This window comes from Salvia splendens, chromosome 10, assembly GCF_004379255.2.
Source record: "Salvia splendens isolate huo1 chromosome 10, SspV2, whole genome shotgun sequence".
Lineage (NCBI taxonomy): Eukaryota > Viridiplantae > Streptophyta > Magnoliopsida > Lamiales > Lamiaceae > Salvia > Salvia splendens.
The window spans coordinates 4,873,050-4,892,590 of record NC_056041.1 but is presented as its reverse complement, the minus strand read 5'-3'; the positions used below and the strand labels follow the sequence as shown (position 1 = coordinate 4,892,590).

Here is a 19,541-nt window from a genome sequence, read left to right as displayed (position 1 = left end):
TAGCTATACACTTAAGATTAGTTATTTCTTGATCACTACCCTATATATATATATATATATAAGAATTCAAAAATATTGAAAGTGACATTACACACAAGGACAAAAACAAAGCCATCTCCTCCGTCGGCAGCTAATGAACTAGATAGATACTAAGTCTAAATTCTGCAACATATTCCATAGTTCAATAGCCGCTTTATTACCGATGAAAGAGCAACTAAATGTCGAGTCAGAATATGTCAAATCCTTATCTGGTCGAACGACATGCGCAAAACTGGTTCAGAATCTCTCTCCAAACCGGAAGAATACAGCGCCGCTTCCAGAGTTTTGATCGACTGCATACTCTACTCTCACTAGCCCTAACTTTGCCCCAACACCATATGAGGATCCCTGGCCCCGTCTCCTGTATACCTCTGTCGGATTTCCTTTGACATCCTTTGAGCTCCCGAGATCGTTTCCATGCTCTGCAAACACGTAGGCGTGCGTGTTTCTCACAGGTATCCGGAGCTCAGTAGCCACCTGCAGACAATAGAACGAGCATTAGATAGTGTGCAGCTGTGTAAGTGGAGATCGGAGCTCCCAAGACAAACAGTTCTAATAATGCCAGTGCATGTTATAGTAACAAGCCGGGTGATCATACCTCGACTATATTTCTTGCAGCTCCCAACTCTCCCATGTTATATCCACGGACAGAATAAGGCCCTCCCAAAGTAAATGCATCGTAACTGGGAAGATCTCCTACACAACCACCATAACGAGCATGGAGAACTAAAACAGGAGGTGGTGGCTTCCCAGCACCTTCCTCTACATTCTTCAACTGGATAAACTTGGTGAGGGTTAATTGATGGCGATTGAAGAATGGAAACTTGCTACCGATTCCAAGACCTTGATCAAGCTGCAGAACATCAAAAGTTTGGGAAAGTTAGTGTGGAAGCCTCTACTGCATGTATTGAGACGGCCACAAAGATATGCAATGAAACAGCACTATCAACAACAATTCCTGGTGTTAACTTCTGATTAAAAGATTCAAATTGCATCCATATTCCACATACAACTTCTACGTTGTTAAGATCAAGATACTCCCTCCGTTCCTTGTTAATAGAGGCATTTCTTTTCGACATGGAGTTTAAGAATAGTGTGTTAAATAGATGGTGAAAAAGGTAAGAGAGAATAAAGTAAGAGAGATGAAGAGAGAATAAAGTAAGGGGGAGAATTACTTTTTGCCAAAAATATACATGACTCAATTAACTTGGAACTCCCAAAATAGAAAAATGACTCTATTAACATGGAACGTTGCGAAGGTTAGCAGCTTGAAAGATGCACAGTGAAAATAATATTCCATCAGAATTGAGGACATCTAGATGAGAAGGAATCCTCAGAACAAATCCAAGTCTGAGATGTGATTAGTTTTCTTTTAAGAATGTGATAAATTTTCTGTTCAGAAATAATGATGCTTTAATAATGAGCACTGTCAAATTGAATATTCTCACCAGAAACACATTTCTATCACCAACTATAGCCCCATTTAGGAATCTTGTGTTGTCACGTGTGATATTGGCCTGCAGAAAAGCCATACGATCAATTCCAGTGCCGCTGAGAGTCGTCGGGGGCCCATCTGCACTAACTCCACCACTTGGCAACACCCTTTGACCATTTGAAGAAATGTGACTGCTTTCATCACGTGTTGTTATTTCCTCCATCACAAGCCCATAAGTAAACTTGCTTTGCCTTGTTAAGTTCTACAAGAAATAAATCAAGTTTACATCTCCACATCCACAGTACCGAATAATAATCAACATTCAACATTCAGCTCACAACAATGCATCTTATCGATCAAAATGCCCTCTTTTTTAGACGATTAAAATTAGCTACATAAAGAAATTCAGGTTTTATACTAAGTTAAATCCAATGACCGGGCAAAAATATAACGAGCACGCTCAAGGACAAGCTATACCTCCGTAATGTTGGCTTTCAACCCAGCTCTGTCAACCCATATAGGGGGAACTTCTTCTATTCCAGGTCCCCCAGTGAAGACTGGACTCAGCTTTCTACTGTTGAAGCAACTAGCACGGAAAGTACGGTTGCGAGGATTGTATACACCATCTACATAAGGATGAACATACTCTAGCTTGAAAGCAAGATCATCCTGTCAAACAGATTTGAAATTGTTATATGAGAGATGGTACTTCGTTTTAAAAGAAAGCTCACGGAAGAGCAAAGTTACTACTCACCTGGGGATTAAGGAAGTTGCTGGTGGTCACTGAACCAAGAAGTGACCTATTCAAACCATTAATGTTTCGGTGCTCAAAAGAAACTGTTCCTCCAGGTTGCACTGAAGCCTGAACAGACACTAAAACACTTAGCAATCAATGATTACCAACTAATTATAATTTAGTTTTGTAAGCTACTTAGTACTTACCAGCGTAGGACGGCCCCCACGACCAGGGACAATACTCCACTCAGTACTAACTTCGGCGGACTTCTGTTCCAGTTCCTTAAGTTTGACTTCAACAATGATACCTCCCTCATTCTTCTCATCTTGACGAGGGTTCACCTCGATGTTCGAGAAAAGGGCTAAGGAATTTATGTTCCTTAGTGCTTGCTTCCCAGCCTCAATATTGAAAACTTGTCCTTGGCGGAGCTGTGATAAATAATGCGACAGTATGAATCCTAGGGAACCCATCACTTACAAATGCTTTCAGATATACATACACCACATGTCACACTTTAACGTAAATACATACACCACATGAAACAGACATGATTGATCAAACCCATTCAGACCATTCTCGGGGTCATCACACTATTCCACCACATTTAAATTAGAGCCAGCAAAGAGTATCAAGAGCACACACACACTTCTAATAATTACCTCATAGAAGTACAAAACCAACAAATTCAAGTACCAAACTATGATAAAGTGTTCATACACAATCAAATACAGAAATAAAGTACATATAAGATTGCAAACACATCATCCCAATAGCCCATTCCATAATAACAGTGAGCACAGTAACCTAGAAAGCAGTAAATTATTCAGATTTCGGTATATGGCACGATCGAGTAGAGATATTGTAATTGAAACATACCGGCTTTGGCAACTCTCTTTTAATCACAGGCAACTGAGTATTCCCCTCACAGACATTGCCAAGCTTATCTTGGAACTGAATCACCAGCTGCGTAATGTCACCTTCCACCACTTCACAAACCACCTCTTTAGTATTCAAATTACCAAAATTCACAACTTGAGCACAAGCATATCCATTATCATGGTACCACTGTTGCACCCTATCCCTAATCCTCTGCAACAATCTCGCACTAACCTTGCCCTGATCCCTCAACATCTGCAGAATCTCTCTCTGCACAGACATCGGCAGCAAGCAAGGCCGGGATCTATCGATCCTCCTCCTGTAATCCTTCTCCTGGCTCCTGTAGAACTCGAGCCTCTCCTTCTCGGTCATATCAGCATCCATCTCAATAGGCTTGGACTGCGGCATAAGTCCCACATTGATGCACCGGAATCTGTCAGCAGACTGCCATGTCGATTCAAGGAACGGAATGGTTATGTTAATTGAGCCATCCGGATTGGTCTTCGTCTCCAAATCGACTTTTTCGAACATTCCGCAGGTGGCTAGCGTCTCGAGCTCCTTCTGAAGCTGCGCCTTGGTGTAAACGCCCCCAGGCCGAAGAGAGACCATCTCAAAGAAGGAGTCATCCGTGCCAACAGAGGAGCCGCGCCTGCGGTCGAAGAACAAGATCTCCGAGACCTTGTACTTTTTGAAGCCACTGAGCTTGTTCAGCTGAACAACAATGTTGGCAGGCAGACCATGTGAATCCCAATCCTGTTGGGGATCATCGTCTTTAGCGATAGCAGCAGGTGACAAAAAATTCCAGAAACCACCGCCTTCACCTCCGCCATTTCCTCCCCCACCGCCACCGCCAGCCCCACCATTACCGCCGCCGAAATTGAATACAGAATCGCCGCCGGATAAGATGGGGTTGGCGATACCAAAGAGAATGCAGGATGCGGCGGAGACAGCTATGGATTTGGGTGAGAGAATAGAGGTCAAAGGAAAAGGCGGAGATTTCGGAGGTTTAGGGTTTTGGGAGGGGGAGGGAGATGGGAGACTGCATTGTGGAATGGAAGAAGGGGAGTGGAGACCGGACACGGCGGCGGTTGTGGTGCCATTGGTACGCCGACGACGGGAGGCGGCGGAGGAAGAGAGGGGAAGGAGATGCGCCGCGGCGGAGAATGACATTGGGTGGCGCGGTTTCGATAAGGCAGAAGCGGTGGGTGAAGGCGTTAGAACTATTAAGTCAGAATAGAAGAAGGCAGTCCGAGGGTTTAAAAATGGAACTTTTATATAAATATAAACGCAAAATCCATTTCTATCTCATCATTTATTAGTCAAAATACGACTATATCTTAAAATTTAATAATAATATGCTAAGCTATGCCTTGCCTTATAAATAAGCTCCGCTTCATTGTCATGGTGGCTTAAATCTTCAACCAATAAGTTGGATGAAAAACATTCGTTTTATTGTTGTGCTAAGCAACTAAACATTGAGCATAATCAAGTTTTGAAATGCGTTAGCTGTGAAATTTGGACAAAGTCAAATTGCTAAATAAAGTAAAAATACAAGGAGTCACATATTTGTAAATTACAAAAGCCAAAGGCAGAATTTAGTTTTAGATTATAGTCCATTGAACAAGCCTAAAAACATGCCTTTGAGAATAGCTGGCTGCGCCTTCTTATATATATATTACTCCATTATTCCTCATTACATTTCAAGAAAACAAAATACATAAAAATGGCTCAACTTGAGAGGAGGAAGAACAGCCCTCAATCATCACCTCAATCTCAATCTCAATCTCAATCTCAATCTTCCCCCGCCAGGGACCAGCTCCTAAGAGGTATTTATTTATTTCCCTCGCCAAAATAATAAAATGCCTTATTACATTTGTGTAGCCTTGACTATCATAAATTCATAATAATGTAAAAAAATATGAATATAGTTGAAGAGACTTATTGGTCATCAAATTTGTCTCCCGGCGGTAGAGCGTGCCATGATCACGAAGTGTGCCCCAGCAACTGCGCCTCCTCCCCCGACGGCAAAAAGTCAGTTCTCTCCAAGGTCCGGGACACGGCCAAGAAGTTGAGGCACAGCCTCAGCAGCCGCCGCAGGAATGGCGTTGAATTCCAAGACCCCGACCACAGCCACGAACACGGCCAGAGCCATGACCTCAACCACAACTACAGCCGCAGCCAGAGCCATGGCCTCAACCACAACCTCAGCCGTAACTATAGTCATGGCCTCAACCAAAGCCTCAGCCATAACTACAGCCGAGACCAGAGCCTTAACCTCAACCACAGCCTCAGCCATAACTACAGCCAACGCCAGAGCCATGACCTCAACCGCAAAAACAGCCACAGCCACGACCACGACCACATCACCCCTTCTTGGGGGGCAACGATGGAAGATGACTGCGATCATGAAGATGAATATGATCCCGAGTATCTTGGCGCTCCAAGTACCTAAACAATCAACTCTTTTTAAATGAATCTTGATTTCATCAACTTTTAACTGACACCGTCTGCTTTCTGAATCCAGTGTACGAGTCAGAAGCAGCGCCCGAATGTCTGAGGGAGACGGCAAGGCAGCACCCGAGGGCAGAGCCTGTCGTCTCCATGAGTCATCGGGCGCCAAACATGAACCATGAAGCTGCAATGCTAGGAACCAATCAACCCAAGAGCCCGGACCCCATCGCAGACAAGACACGTGCTGCAGTTGAAAAACTGGCTACAGCATGTGGACTCTCTGCTAACAACAACAAAAAAAACACCAGCACCACTCAAACAGTAGCCAACAAACTGGCTCCAGCCTATGCAGCAGTGTCGGACGCAACTCACAACATTAACGCCAACACGATCTCAAACACTACCCACGCTGTCGCGGACAAACTGGCCCCAGCCTACGCTGCAGTGTCGGGCGCAACCCACACTGGTGCCAGCATGATCACAAGCACCAGCCACGCTGTCGCTGACAAGCTGGGACCGGCCTGCACGGTCGTGTCTGATGCAACACAGCAGATTGCTAGCAAGATAGCCAACATTGTTGTTGCATCTCCGGGAGCAAAACCTTCTCAGGAAGCGAAAGCGGAGTTAGTGAGTGAAGATGCAGGAAACGTGAAGCAAGGCTCGACCGGGAGTCCTCAAACATACGACAAAGGAGTTTCCGTGAAGGAGTATTTCTTGAGCAAGCTGGAGCCTGGAGATGACGAAAGAGCACTCTCACAGGCTATAACAGAGGCCATTAGTCCCAGGAAGAGCAACGGGGAGACGGGCATGGTGGATTTGGTGAAAGAGGCCGTCTCTTCGTTTTTCAGACAGGAGGAGGCCTCCCACCACCCAACAGAACCATCTGCAGGCTTGATTGCCGATGCCCCTGTCTCCTTGGAAGTTGAAACAGTTGCTGCGCTCGACGCTTCAAACAGTCCAACAGAGGTTCAGCTGAAACGCACTGCTTCGGTCCGCGCAGGAAGACACGCATCTCCTGTTGCTCTTGGCACTTCAGTCATTACAGCAAATCCTCAACTGAACCGCATTGCCACAATCCACACAGAAAGGCCTTCAATCACTAAAGCAAGTCCTCAACTGAACCGCGCTGCTTCAGTCCATGTTCGTTCTACCAAAGTTTTCACAAACAGTGCCAACAGCTCCTCACCTGTTGTCCCAGTGTCCAGCAATGTTCATGAAGGTGATCTACTGTTTCACTTCATTAATATCATTTGAAATACTTCAAGAAATTCACATTAATTCAAAGTAGCTAAATCTGTAACTTGCTCGTTGATTTGGATGGTGCTGCAGTTTATGAGGAAGAAAACAATGGAAGGATTCTCCAAACCAACTGAAGATTCATTCATATGCAGCAAATGGCATGGTTTGCTCTTGGAGTGTGCAGAGCAGAACTCAATCACATTTCTTAGTCAGCACCAAGTTTTAGGAGTTATTGATTAATGTAGCTAATTAGAAAGAGAAAGAGTGAGTGTAAGTATTAAATGGAGAGAAAGATAGTTGAATATTTAATTGAAAAGAGAAGGTTACCAAAAATAGAAGTGTCATCTTGGTTAGGACAAACTAAAAAAGAAAGTGTGTCATCTTAGTTGAGACGAAGGGAGTACAACATTATTTTGCTACATCAATTATTGATATCTCATTTCAAAGTGCGCCAAAGACATTGTATAACAGATGGGCTAATTTCAGAAATCTATATTCAAAATGGGGAATGCCAAAATTGTTATAAGAAAAATGATATTGGTATTGTCAACAAACACCAAAACTATGGAAAGGGGAATGCAAGTAAAATGTAGATGTGCCAAAACACTGTATGTACACGCCGCGGATCACAACTCAATCTAAAACTCTCAAGTTTTCCTGCAACTAGAGCGGCCAGCGAGAGGGGAGAGAGGATAAAGTATCTAGCTTTCCTTTGGAATTCAGCAGTACCAACATATCAGAAGTCGAATTCCCCATTTGCCTGTGAAACAAACAGAAAAGCCAATTACATAATATACTATCAACAATGAGTTTTTGCCGAGCATGCTAGTCAAATGGGAAATAAGGCGGCATGAGACAAAACCTACCTTGTTGAACAGAATATCCTTGTTATTTATGCGCATGATCCCATCCTTCAATGTGCATTTCCACCTGCTTTTGGTTCTAGTCACCTAAAATAAGTAATGGTCCTGGTAAGAGTAGCATTACCGTATAGAAACAAGGCGGAAAGAATAGTGCTGACAAAGAAAAACCAAGAAAAACAACCAGGTGGGAAAAAATCAGAGCACCTTGTCAAATTTCGCTAGAACCAAATGTTCTGAGTTTACATCTGCTCCTTGACCCTCATCATCCAGGTCATCATCATCATCATCTTCATTCAAGGATTCATCATCATCGTCGGCATCTCCAATGTCATTTTGAACAGGGGCAGGAGTTGCTGCTAGCATCTCTAGAAGTGCAGATTACTATATCAGAATTGGAAAGCAACAAAGAAAAAAACAAGAACCAGAATAATAATGAACAAGATGTGATAAGCAGGTCAAAATTATTAACCAATGATACCTTTTGGCAAAGGTGGGTTCACTATATTGTAGTCTTCCCTGACAACTCCTTGATAATTGTATATCTGTCAGGGTAAGAATAAAGCAACCAAGATAGTTTGGATTTACGTTGTATCCAATAGTCGAAAAGCAATATGAAGTAACAAGAGCATAATGCTAGAAGAAAACAAAGAGGTAATTAATCTAACAAGAGCATTATGCAGATGCATAATAACGCATTATCACTTTCAAGTACTAGAGGCAAATACAAAATCAAGATTTATCATTAAATGCCTTGCAAAAACAGAAGATGTGCTAAGAGGGAAAAAGAGGGAAATTTACCAGTCAAATTGTTCATGAGTAAAACAACTAAATAACATTCATACTTAACAAACTTATAAAGCATAAAAAGAGGCATTTATTTTATCAAATTACATAATACAAACATTTACCGCCATAGCAACAACATTCAATAAATTACTAGTATTATTTTGTTCATTTGTTGACACGTGAAAACAATAGAGGTAACAGCAGTAAGAATCTAATATTTTTTTCAAAGTAAGTAACATGTAGAACACTTATAGCATGACTGTCACACAAAAGTTAAACCTTTTATGACAGTAAGACAGGCTCCACACATCAATATCTAGCTTTTTAACCACTTACAAGACTATAAATTAAACAGTCATGGCCAGAATTTCAGTTACAACTTAAAATAACAGTTGACAGAATGCTACTGACTACTGAGAGGGATCATACAGCATCAAATTAGCATTTTGACTTGGAATCACCAACGATGATCAGGACAACAAATGCATCCCCTCCTGCTGCTACGTTTCATTTTTCATATTGCCAAATATCAAGAAGATAAACTCACATTGGGTGTAGAAAGCACATCATCATATGGATTCGGCACAGGGCCATCCAACTGAGGAATCCTAGCAGATATCTTCATCTGCCAAATTTCAATTTAAAAAGACTGAGGGTAGTAAAGAAACAAATATACAAAAAAAAAGAAATTTGATAGGCTAAATTGTTGAAGAATAACTCCATCTGAGTTTCCAGAGGGTGATCTGCTTCCTCACATGGCCTTTTAAATAGAATCTCAAAGGCAATTATTTTCAGAATAAAAACAAGCAGAGCAGAAGGATAAGCAAAAAAAACATGAAGAGCGGTAGAAATGTTGTGCAACTGAAAATTCTGGTGTCTTTACTCAGTCTGTAATTTTCTGCACTATATCTGGAATTTATGTAACTTATGTACTCATACGAGACAAGACCAGATAATAGACTGAATTATTAAGACAATTGTTACACAATGGAAGTCCATCAACTAAGCTCATCAAATTTTAAAAAAGTCTATGTCTTTCATGGGAATAAAGCGAATCAAGGTATACATATAAAATATACCTCTGATTCATCTGATAGACTATCTGACGCTCCATCTTGTTGTGAAATGTATTCCGGATGATATGGACCATCACGTTTTCGCTTTCCATTAGCTAAGAAGAAATCCTGTATTTATGTCCATAATTATGTTTCTTACCAACTGAAAATGCAATCAAAATTTAATAAAAAGAAATATGCTGCAGAGAAAAACAAGTATTGGCCATTCTTTTCTTTAGCAAAAAACAGAAAAATTATGATTCTTCTATAATTTGTTATTTTTTACAAGTTCAGCTTTTATCAGGCACAATATGAGAGTATTTGTAAGTTTGCAACAGAATAATTCAAATATTCCAGACGCAAAAAGTGAATTAGGCAGAAATTAACATAAGACCCGTAACTACGTACTCCTACTATGTTCTTTTCTCAGTTTTTATTAAAAATATACTGGAAGAAATTGCTGAGAAGCTGTTTAATAATTCTTTTCTATAAAAAAAATGAACAATATACTCAATTAGCATGGAAATTTTTTTCCCCAAAAATTATGAAAGAATCCATAGCCAAAATTTACTTGGTAGGAAGATAAAATAGATCAATTGAGGAATTTCAATTTGTCAAATGACTAAACAGAATGGTATAGTGCTAAAAGTAATTCAGTCTAAAGTAAACCAAAAAGAAATTAGAAGAATGCTATTTATTATTTTTAAAAGTGATAATTTCTAGGACACTAGGAATGGTGGAGCAAGGAAGCAAAACCCCAATCTACAGAATCAAGCTTTGGCCTTTGAGGCCAAGAATAAAACTTTGAGCGCATAGTGACATCGTTAATTCCAATTATCTGAATACTTTAACCATAGTAATCTTAAAGTTAGTAATAAAGTCTAAAATAATCAAGTAAACTAGAAATAACCATATTCATATATCACAACTAAATTTTCCTCAACAAGTGACTCAAGCTGAAGCTCAAAGTCAAATGTTCCAGGGTTAAGGTCCCTTCAAGAAATTGGACCTTTATCCAGATAGGAAATAAAATGCGTTGCCCAATTTAACACATTTAAATACCATAAGACAACAAAATCACTGAACCAACTTGATCACAAAGTTAACATGATATTAACAACAATCTTTATCCCCATTACAGCAGAGACAAATAACTCCCATCTCTCTGCATTTCATCTAACAGAATCAAGAAAAAAGTGGTTCTTTCTGATTGATTTCGAATATTTTAAGCAGATCTAACCTGCTAATAAGCACTAACTAATTAGCCTTTACAATTATAGAGTTAAAAATCAGAAATCGGCCTATAAGAAACCCAATTAAATTTGAGATAGGCATAAACAGCAGTGTCCTTCTCCAAAGAAACTTAATAAAACTGAAACACGACAATTGACAACCTGAGTTGATGGCTGATGAGGCGCCCCCATCTCGCCCTCTTTCCGACCTTCAGTGTAAGCTGCAAAAAGACAAAAGAAATATTTAATCATATTAACAATAAATTATAGAGATGCCTTCTACCAGCATACATATTTATAATTCAATGTTATCAAATAGCTGATATGGCGGCGCCATGGCGCTATGGCATGGCGTTCGGTGGTGGAAACGCCATAGCACCATGTCGCTGCCATAGCACCGCCATATCCGACATTTGACAACATTGCGTGTGTACTGCATTTAGGAATAGACCATTATGCAAGAAACATGGTGGTTAGAGTGGTATATTATGCTTTATTAATTGTTTAAAGTGTTTTAGATGTTATATTTTTAATATTTTTTAATTTTTGAATTATATATTTATAAGTATTATTTTATTTATTTAATTTTTGACCGCCATATCCGCCATACTAATACGCCATATCCCTGTGGCGGTTTTTAGGCAAACCGCCATAAGCCGCCATACGAGATTGATAACAATTTTTATACACAAATGACAATCCTTATGTTGCATTCCAATATATTTATTGTTAAGTAAAGCTTGTTTATATACGAGGTTAACATTGTCCTCACCGACATTCACATCAAGATGAGGCCTCTGATTTAACCAAGGGGATTGCGGAGGCTGCATGTTAGAATGTAAATATCAGCTTTACCATACAGCAAACAGAAAAAGTGAATATAGAGACTCACTGTCGTAGCATCCTACAATTAACATATTCTAAGCCAGAGTGAGAAACTAGTACATATACCACATGACATGGTGAATGAGATTCCAGAAACAAAATACTCCACTCAATATTATAACAAAATGAAGTCCAACAAAAGACAGATTCCAGGATGTACTGATACCATGAATTGGCTAGGTCTTCCTAGTCCACCTGTGATTTTAGGAACACCACCATTTTCATTGGGTGATGCATAATCACTAGGGGTGACTGGGGTGCCGCCAGTGGGAATATTATAGAACGGACTGCTATCATTTCCAGGAAGAGGAGTCTGAGCTGCTCCAGGCAATGGTGTATGAGCCATTCCAGGCAGTGGCGTCTGTGCAGTTCCAGGCAGTGGTGTCTGCAGTGGAGTTTGCAGTGGAGTCTGCACAACCCCAGAAACCCAAAAATTCAATCACAGAGAATTCAACACTCCACTTTTTCAATTTCAAATTTTAGGCCGCATTGACATAAAGACTGAGACCTCACCGGAGGAAAGAGTAAATCAGCAGTAGGAGTTTCATACTCCTCAGTGCCGTCATACGGTACATTGAGGTCATGTACAGGATTAGGTGCGATAGAACCACCACCAGCCCCCCTTTGCGTGGATGACCTGTCAATCGGACCCGTAATCGCTCCAGCATGCATCATCTTCAGCTCCCATAACTGTATATTCCAACTTAAACTCATCAACGGTTAATCCAACTACAGATCCAATAGTTACATAACACAAACACTCCATAATCAATCTCACTCGTACGTTAAACAACAGTACAGATACGCCACAAAAGTGCGTCGAACCAATGATTCCCAAAACCCTAGAATTGAACGAAACAGACAATTATATTAAATTTGGGGAAATTTATTACTCTTTGGAGTTCACCGAGTACGCCGTCGCCAGGGCCACCATTTTCGATGAACTCGTCGCGGACCTTGCTGATAACATCATCGATGACATTGATGTATACGTTACTGGTTGCCGAGCCCCCCATCATAGCAAAATTCCTGTAGTAAATTGGATTCTTGATGCCAACAGACCTAATGAAAAACTATAATACTGCTCTGATTCAACAAATTACTAGGTTTTTTGTTTGAGTGTGGAGAAGGATTGATGCCCAACGGCGAAGAGAGACGAGAGAGAAGAAGCGGAATAGAACACAGGAATCAAGAACGGGGAATATAAATAGGTTTGCATCCGTTTGTGATCTCCTAATCTACGTGGCAATATGTATTGTAAAATTACGTACTCAAATTAATAATATTATATCTTTTCTATATAATCTTTCTATAACATTAATATTACTCTCCAATAGTATCTTTCTATAATATTAATATTATTCTCCAAAATCTTTCCATATCTCAAGCTTTGTATAACATTAATATTAATATTGTAAAATGTAACATCCAAAAATAAGTTTAGATGAAAAATAAGAAAATTGACGATTTGGAACCGGATTAAATAATACTAATATTCAACTTAAATTTGTAGGATTTCGATATTTAAATTAATATTGAAATTAGATTTAAAAAATCAGAAAATAATAATTAGAGAGTAGTTTTATAAGGATGGGCTCAATTTCCTCCCCTAAATTAATAGTAGTTCATTTGCAATTAAAAGATTTCAAAAATCAGAAAATAATAATTAGAGAGTAGTTTTATAAGGATGGGCTCCCCTAAATTAATAGTAGTTCATTTGCAATTAAAAGTTTAAATTTTTATATTTTGATCAAAATATTTACTACTATTTTTTGAATAAGTACATTAAAAAAATATAAAAATCCTACTTATTCTACCTCAATTCACGGCATACAGTCTCTGCACATCTGCCTGATTACCACCGCCGCCCCGCCGCCGCCCAACGCTGTAGACGCGTCCCGCAACCCGCTCCATCGATGCCCCAGACCAAAGGCCTCCTTCCTGTGCTCTAATTTTGGAATGTCAAGTTCAAATTCCAAACAACCAATTTCGAAATTTTGGAAATTGAAGGTCAGATTTTTCTTTTGACATCTTTTTAAGAGTTTCTGTTGTAATCCTGGTTGGATTGATCTAAGATAAAGAAACTTTGAGCGAGAAATGCATGATGGGTGCCTCCTTTTGTGGAATTTGTATAAATTTTTACTAGGTTATACTTTTGAGCTAATCTTTCCATAGTTATCAAAAGTGCCGAACACGTACCAGAAGGAAATTGAGGAACTTGATTATAAATAGGGTAGGGATACCAAAATTACTATGCTGAGGTTGATGATGGTGATGAGTAATTATATTTTGTTTAACAGGAAAACTGACTAATGTGTCTTAATACCTTTGTAATTAAACTGGTTTGATTGTAAGGTGTTGGTATGAATGTGTTTTTTTCTACATACTCTAAAGGAAATATTGGCTTTGGCCTTAGGATTATGCTGCTGGAATTAGTTTTTCCCAAACCATGAAAGCTATTTAAATTTCTCTAAATTCTGTCATCGTATTATCAATTATTAGGAGCTGTTGTTTAAACGCTATTATTGATGAAAATGATAGAAAATAGGACATGTTTAGTGTTGATTTTTATATGGATCAAAAGTTCAAACTATTAGATTGTGATTCAAATTGTCTTAGGAGTATTATAGTTGTAGAACATTTTCTGGATGCAAAGAAAAGGTTAGAACATAAACCGAGTCCAAAGTCTTGTTCTTCGTCACCAAAATTTAACATAACATATCTCTAGGTGTCTTCTTCTTTGTCACCAAAATTCAACTTGAACCGAGTTCAAATGAATTTATTATGAATTTTCTAAAATGACTGCCATGTTCTTGTAGGTTTGGGAGAATGGTTATAAATTATAAACTCAGCTAGGAATTTCATGCCCAAAATAAATCCCTATAAACTAAAAATTCATGGCTTTTCTTTGTCCGTGGTTTTGTTGATTTTCGACTTTGGAGTTGATCGGAATGAATTTTCAGAATCAGTATGTCTTTGAATTTATGTAAAAGCATACTGAAAATTGAAATGCTTGATTGTTAACCTTGTTTTGGCTAAGTTGTGAAAGATAGATTTTCCAAAGTGTATCTTGTGGTAGTTTTGAACTGATCTAAGTTCTATTATGAATTATTAGCATTCTGTATAAACAAAAGACAAAGATTGTGAACTAAGAAAATAAATATTACTGTATATTACTAGTAGGTTGTGAAACACATCAAAATATTCCTCAACTGAGTTTATAAATTAGAAATGAAGGGATATGGAATTATATATAGCCTTATGATTGATGTGTATTACTAGTATTAATTAATATGACAATAATGTTATAAGGTAACCAAACCCCATATGGTAGCCGAGGAAAAGAGAAAGAATAGGAGTCGACGGGCCTGGTGAAACTCATATTTGAGGTAGCATATTCTCACTCTAGGATCTATTTCTCCCGTTGAGATCCTGTGTACTAATTGGCAATTGCTGATAATATGTGCATATATGTGAACCTTGTGTGTTTATATGTGATAAGAATTGATTATGATAGACAATATAACGCCATTCTCTTTTCTTGATTCATTTTTCCTCTCTCTTTTCGATCTGAACATCACCACTTATCTTTGAAGGCAATCGTCAATCAACCGCCAGCAACCACTGCCACCGCCACGTCATCTCCCTTGTTATTCTTGAGTTTGCCCCTAAACCCTAAATTCTCCCAAAAAGTGAAGCTAAAACCATACGCTGAATCTCTTGACTCCCATGAATCCAGCCCCAAAACACCCTATTTTCTGCGTAAAATGGCCCTGGAACAGCAATCTCAATTGGAACAATAACAATCCCCCCTGCACCCTCGACACTCCTTGGGTTTTCAAGTCTGTAAGGAATTTGGGCGTTGCCGCCTTCAAATTGATTAATTCTGCCACTAACACCCAAATCCGATTCAACCATCAAGAGACCAGCAGATCCGAACAAGTGCAAGGAGAGGCTGAGCAAAGAGGCAAGAGACGCCACACTGCTTGAGTTTTACTCTCCCAAGTGTAGACTCTGCAATTCTCTGCGCCCATTTGTCACAGAAATCGAGAACCGTAACTCTGATTGGTTCAACATTGTTATGGCTGATGCTGAGAATGATATGTGGCTACCTGAGGTTATATTTTTCTCTTCTCTCTCCACCTCTTGTAAGGTTCCTTGCTTGATTGATTATCTTGATGCGTACTAAAAGATGCGTCACATATTAGCCATTACAGAATAGAATGCCTGCATAGTGTGATGAAACTTTTCCTGCAGCTGAAGGCAAATTATTTTTGGAATTTGATGTGTGTAGGTTTGAGTTTAATCCAAGATAGATGCCTATGCTAATAATCTATTGGAAACAAAACACAACATGTATAATAATATATTAATATATCACTTGATAAATGTATGTGTACTTTTCCAAGTGCAGGCGTTACTCTTTTCTATGCATATGCTTCTATATCCAAAACATATGGAGCTTGCTTTGTCTTATGCATGTGGTTTGAGAAGTTAGCTAAATCATCCAGACATAATTTTCTTGACATACATGAGGTTATGTGCTTTTGGTGATGCAGCTTCTCCATTATGACATCAAGTATGTACCGTGCTTTGTCCTAGTTGATAAACACGGCAATGCCCTGGCAAAAACGGGCATTCCAAACAGTCGACTCCATGTTGTGGCTGGTGTTTCCCATCTGCTCAAAATGAGACGCCCTGTGAAGAATTAGAGATGGTCATTTGTCTCGATTCATATGAGATCGAACACAATGGTAGCTCAGCCAGATGTGACCTGTCCAGTGCACACTTTCCAGGTTTTTCAGCTGTGAAAGTTGTATCATACCTTTTCTCTGGCTATGCCTTTTAACATGAGAAGTGTGTGAGATTGTCTCTGATGAGTCAACGACAGGTTAAATATTCGGATCAAGCTCGTATTTGATGGAATATTTGTGTTGGTATTGTTATGGGTCTTACATATGTTTAGAGAAGACTATATATCCATGGAAAAAGAATACTCCTATATCGAACTTGTGAGAATTATGTCTTTGTGCTGTTTTTCTCACATGTGTTGGTGTTGTTGATACCTCCTGGTTCAATAAGATCTACAGGTTATTTGATAGTTGTGTGTTGTGACTAATGGATATTAAAGGGGATAAATTAATACCTTTAAACAATATTTTCACAATGTAAAATTCTTCTTCCTCCATCTTTTGTTCACTTCAAGATACAGAACATCTCCACTCAATGGATTCCAAAACTTATGTTCGGGATATGCCACTTTGTAACAGCATTGTCAATTTCACAGCTCAAGACAACAGTGCTCACTGCTCAATGCCTCAATCCCTCAAAATAAACCTTCAAAACAGAGTTCTCTGTTCTTCCTCCTTGATAAAGCAAGATCATAACTTTCTAATATATTGGTAGAAATCAGTTCTAAACAAATCCCCTTCCAGCTATTTACAAATGTTCTTATAATACAACTCATTAGATCAGTAGGAATGTTGAATTGTACTAAAAAACAAGGATCAAATTTTGAATAGTATAATATAAATAAACAAGGAAGACCAGCAACATTCTTATAACTCAAACTAAATCAGGTAAAAACGGAGTAGTATATTTATCAAAGTAGGAAGTTGAAAAGGCTTCGTAGGAAGCCACGTATCTTCATAGTTGTCAAATTACAAGTACAATAAATACTTCCTCCGTCCCATAAAAATATAGGCATTGGATATGGCACATGAATTAAGACAAAATTGATAACGTAATATAGAGGAGGAGAATGGTATGGTAAAATAAGAGAGAGAAGGAGGATGGTAGTTAAAGAAGAGTTAGTGGATAGTGAGACCTACATTATTTAAATGATATAACTTTCCAAAAATGAAATGCACATATTTTTGTGAGACAGAAAATGGAAAGTGCACATATTTTTATGGGACGAATGGAGTATTTACTTATTAAAAAGTGAAATATACCTTTTTAAAAAGTAACACATTCCAAATGAAAAATGCATAGGTAAATTATTTTTTAAAAATAACATAATAGTATAAAATGCATTAAAAAATCATTAAGTGTAATACCTTCTTAAATACATTTCCCCTTGGAGAAGGGTTTTCATGAAAAGAAGGCAAATATGATAGTTATGAGATTTTACCTCTCCATTGATGGGGAGGTAAAGATACCTCTCCAAAATGAGAAAATGTATAAAACCTTCTCAAATACCTTTACACTTGGAGAATGATTTTTCATGAAAAAAGATAAATATGGTAGTTATATTAGTTTACCTCTCCATTTACCTCAACTCGAGATGCTCTTAGTTCTAAACTATTCGCGTGATATGCACAAGGTAATTTGCGTATGGCACGACCCTTGTTTAGTTAAATCATACTCCACACTCCATGTATACGCATTTAGCGTGTGGATTTTAGGACAAACATCTCAATTCTCAATAATCAAGTTGCGTCGCCAACAACATGTGAGTTGAATCTACATGCGACCATTTGAAAATAATATAGGATCATCCGATCATGTGGATATTTAACTTTCCACTATAGTTGTGTTCAAGTGTTTTGATCGATTATCGACACACGACTTAGTAATTATATCTCGCATTTTGTTAAGATCCACTTTGTAAACAAGATTAAATGAAATACCAACTGCCAATGAGCTCTGCGACATGGTGAATAAACCTTTATTTGGCTTGGGATTTATTACAAAAGCAAAGCAGCGTAAATTTAAGATGTTTTTACTAATAAGTTGAAAATTTGAGTTAAAATGGTCACAATTCGAGTCAATATGGAGATTATTACAAAAGTAGAGCAAAAAAAAACACAAATTAGTAAAGAGATGTAAATAGAGTAAAAAAACACAAATAAAGAGATGAAAATAAGGTCATGTGCTTCACCTCAACCAATAGGTCAAGAGTTTGAATGAGAAAAAAAGTGAGGGAGAGTCTATGTTTATTCGACGAGACATTTTCGTTTTCTCATCACGAGTTTAAGTTATTATGGCTGCAACTTAGGCCATACGCAATCTCTTATCCGTCTCTTAACCGTCTCATCCTTTAATTATTTATGGGCCCCACTGTATTTTTCACTCCATCTCTTAACTAAGAGACAGAACCTGCAACCCTCCATCTCTTATCCGTCTCTTAACCATCTCTTAACTTACTATTCATTCAATTTCATTTTTTATTTTTATCTCCAACAAATTCAATTAATAAAAACACATTTCATTAAATAAAATAAAATTACAACATAAAATAAAAATACAACTTAAAATAAAAAAAAACACATAATTAAAATCCTAAAAAAATAAAAATTTCATAATTTAAAATACAATTTTATAGAAATTAAAAAAAACTACTCTGCCGGCGAATCATCCCCTGAAGGCGGTGGCAGTGCACTCAAGCTACCTGGAGGCGGAATACCAATTTGTCTTGCCATATACTCAATTCCGGCAAGATGGGCTTGATATTGTGGAGGCGTCATGCGGGAAGTGTCCGCCATCGTGGCGGTCAAGTACATGGACAATAGGGTGTTCGAGCCCAAAACCGAGCCCGCCTGGCTTGTTCGCCTCGGCCCCTCCTCCCTCTAGCCGCCTTCGCCGCCTTGGTCCCTTGCGGCCGACGACGCCCATGGGAGGACCCCCCGGCATCGTCTGCCGTGCCCTCAACTTCCTGAGAGACAACCTCTTGTGCGGCGCTGCCCGAACCGCCCCCACTAGACGAGTATTGGCCACCAGCCGTGTGCTTCGTGCGCTTCGAGGTCAAGCCCGAGCTGGACCGAACACCGCCGGCCCACCTTTCCTCGTCTTTGACGGCCTCCCAAACATCGACATGTCTGAATTCTTTGTCGGTGTCTTCGAAATAGACTCGCGAAACCGATCTTAGAGGTAATGAGCCGATTCGTTCTTGTAGATGTCGCAGAATTTTTTGACCTCTCTGTCGACTCGGTCAAAGTGAGC

The 19,541-nt window shown here is 38.9% G+C and overlaps 3 protein-coding genes and 1 long non-coding RNA gene across 6 annotated transcripts; 2 read left to right on the top strand and 2 right to left on the bottom strand.

Moving 5' to 3' along the window:
• Window positions 1-24: 24 nt before the first annotated feature.
• Window positions 25-4,337, bottom strand: LOC121753119 (protein TOC75-3, chloroplastic-like). The gene is made up of 7 exons (XM_042148300.1): window positions 3,087-4,337; window positions 2,417-2,638; window positions 2,229-2,336; window positions 1,952-2,143; window positions 1,488-1,736; window positions 638-892; window positions 25-516 (listed from the first exon to the last, which is right to left on the bottom strand). The coding sequence occupies exons 1-7, from the start codon at window positions 4,254-4,256 to the stop codon at window positions 277-279; spliced, it is 2,436 nt and encodes an 811-aa protein (XP_042004234.1). The 5' UTR covers window positions 4,257-4,337; the 3' UTR covers window positions 25-276.
• Window positions 4,338-5,666: 1,329 nt separating this feature from the next.
• Window positions 5,667-7,098, top strand: LOC121751494. The gene is made up of 2 exons (XM_042146242.1): window positions 5,667-6,756; window positions 6,867-7,098. The coding sequence occupies exons 1-2, from the start codon at window positions 5,688-5,690 to the stop codon at window positions 6,908-6,910; spliced, it is 1,113 nt and encodes a 370-aa protein (XP_042002176.1). The 5' UTR covers window positions 5,667-5,687; the 3' UTR covers window positions 6,911-7,098.
• A 155-nt stretch (window positions 7,099-7,253) lies between these two features.
• LOC121750804 (transcription initiation factor IIA large subunit-like) lies at window positions 7,254-12,800 on the bottom strand. Of its 2 annotated transcripts, XM_042145416.1 has the most exons (11): window positions 12,491-12,799; window positions 12,111-12,287; window positions 11,764-12,006; window positions 11,485-11,536; window positions 10,875-10,933; window positions 9,505-9,609; window positions 8,973-9,050; window positions 8,118-8,181; window positions 7,844-8,004; window positions 7,643-7,726; window positions 7,254-7,536 (listed from the first exon to the last, which is right to left on the bottom strand). In XM_042145416.1, exons 1-11 carry the CDS (start codon window positions 12,614-12,616, stop codon window positions 7,513-7,515), a joined length of 1,173 nt encoding a protein of 390 aa, XP_042001350.1. In that variant the 5' UTR covers window positions 12,617-12,799; the 3' UTR covers window positions 7,254-7,512. The 2 variants fall into 2 exon arrangements, with proteins under 2 accessions (XP_042001350.1, XP_042001351.1); XM_042145417.1 differs by lacking the exon at window positions 8,973-9,050 and having other exon boundaries at window positions 12,491-12,800.
• Window positions 12,801-13,419: 619 nt separating this feature from the next.
• Window positions 13,420-16,698, top strand: LOC121750623. Of its 2 annotated transcripts, none has more exons than XR_006039899.1 (3): window positions 13,420-13,607; window positions 15,194-15,714; window positions 16,157-16,698. It is a non-coding gene; the product is annotated as an uncharacterized LOC121750623 (long non-coding RNA). The 2 variants fall into 2 exon arrangements; XR_006039900.1 differs by lacking the exon at window positions 13,420-13,607 and adding an exon at window positions 13,618-14,986.
• The last annotated feature ends 2,843 nt before the right edge of the window (window positions 16,699-19,541 follow it).

What these genes read in the sequence shown, in the direction of transcription:
- LOC121753119 (XM_042148300.1), bottom strand. Translation starts at nt 4,256, where the DNA reads ATGTCATTCTCCGCCGCGGCGCATCTCCTTCCCCTCTCTTCCTCCGCC. An exon ending in AAAGAGAGTTGCCAAAGCCG is followed by an intron (nt 2,639 to 3,086) that starts GTATGTTTCAAT and finishes TATTTATCACAG; the next exon opens with CTCCGCCAAGGACAAGTTTT. An exon ending in TGAAAGCCAACATTACGGAG is followed by an intron (nt 1,737 to 1,951) that starts GTATAGCTTGTC and finishes TATTTCTTGTAG; the next exon opens with AACTTAACAAGGCAAAGCAA.
- LOC121751494 (XM_042146242.1), top strand. Translation starts at nt 5,688, where the DNA reads ATGAGTCATCGGGCGCCAAACATGAACCATGAAGCTGCAATGCTAGGA. An exon ending in GTCCAGCAATGTTCATGAAG is followed by an intron (nt 6,757 to 6,866) that starts GTGATCTACTGT and finishes ATGGTGCTGCAG; the next exon opens with TTTATGAGGAAGAAAACAAT.
- LOC121750804 (XM_042145416.1), bottom strand. Translation starts at nt 12,616, where the DNA reads ATGATGGGGGGCTCGGCAACCAGTAACGTATACATCAATGTCATCGAT. An exon ending in ATGTGCTTTCTACACCCAAT is followed by an intron (nt 8,182 to 8,972) that starts GTGAGTTTATCT and finishes TTACCCTGACAG; the next exon opens with ATATACAATTATCAAGGAGT. An exon ending in GAACCCACCTTTGCCAAAAG is followed by an intron (nt 8,005 to 8,117) that starts GTATCATTGGTT and finishes CTGCACTTCTAG; the next exon opens with AGATGCTAGCAGCAACTCCT.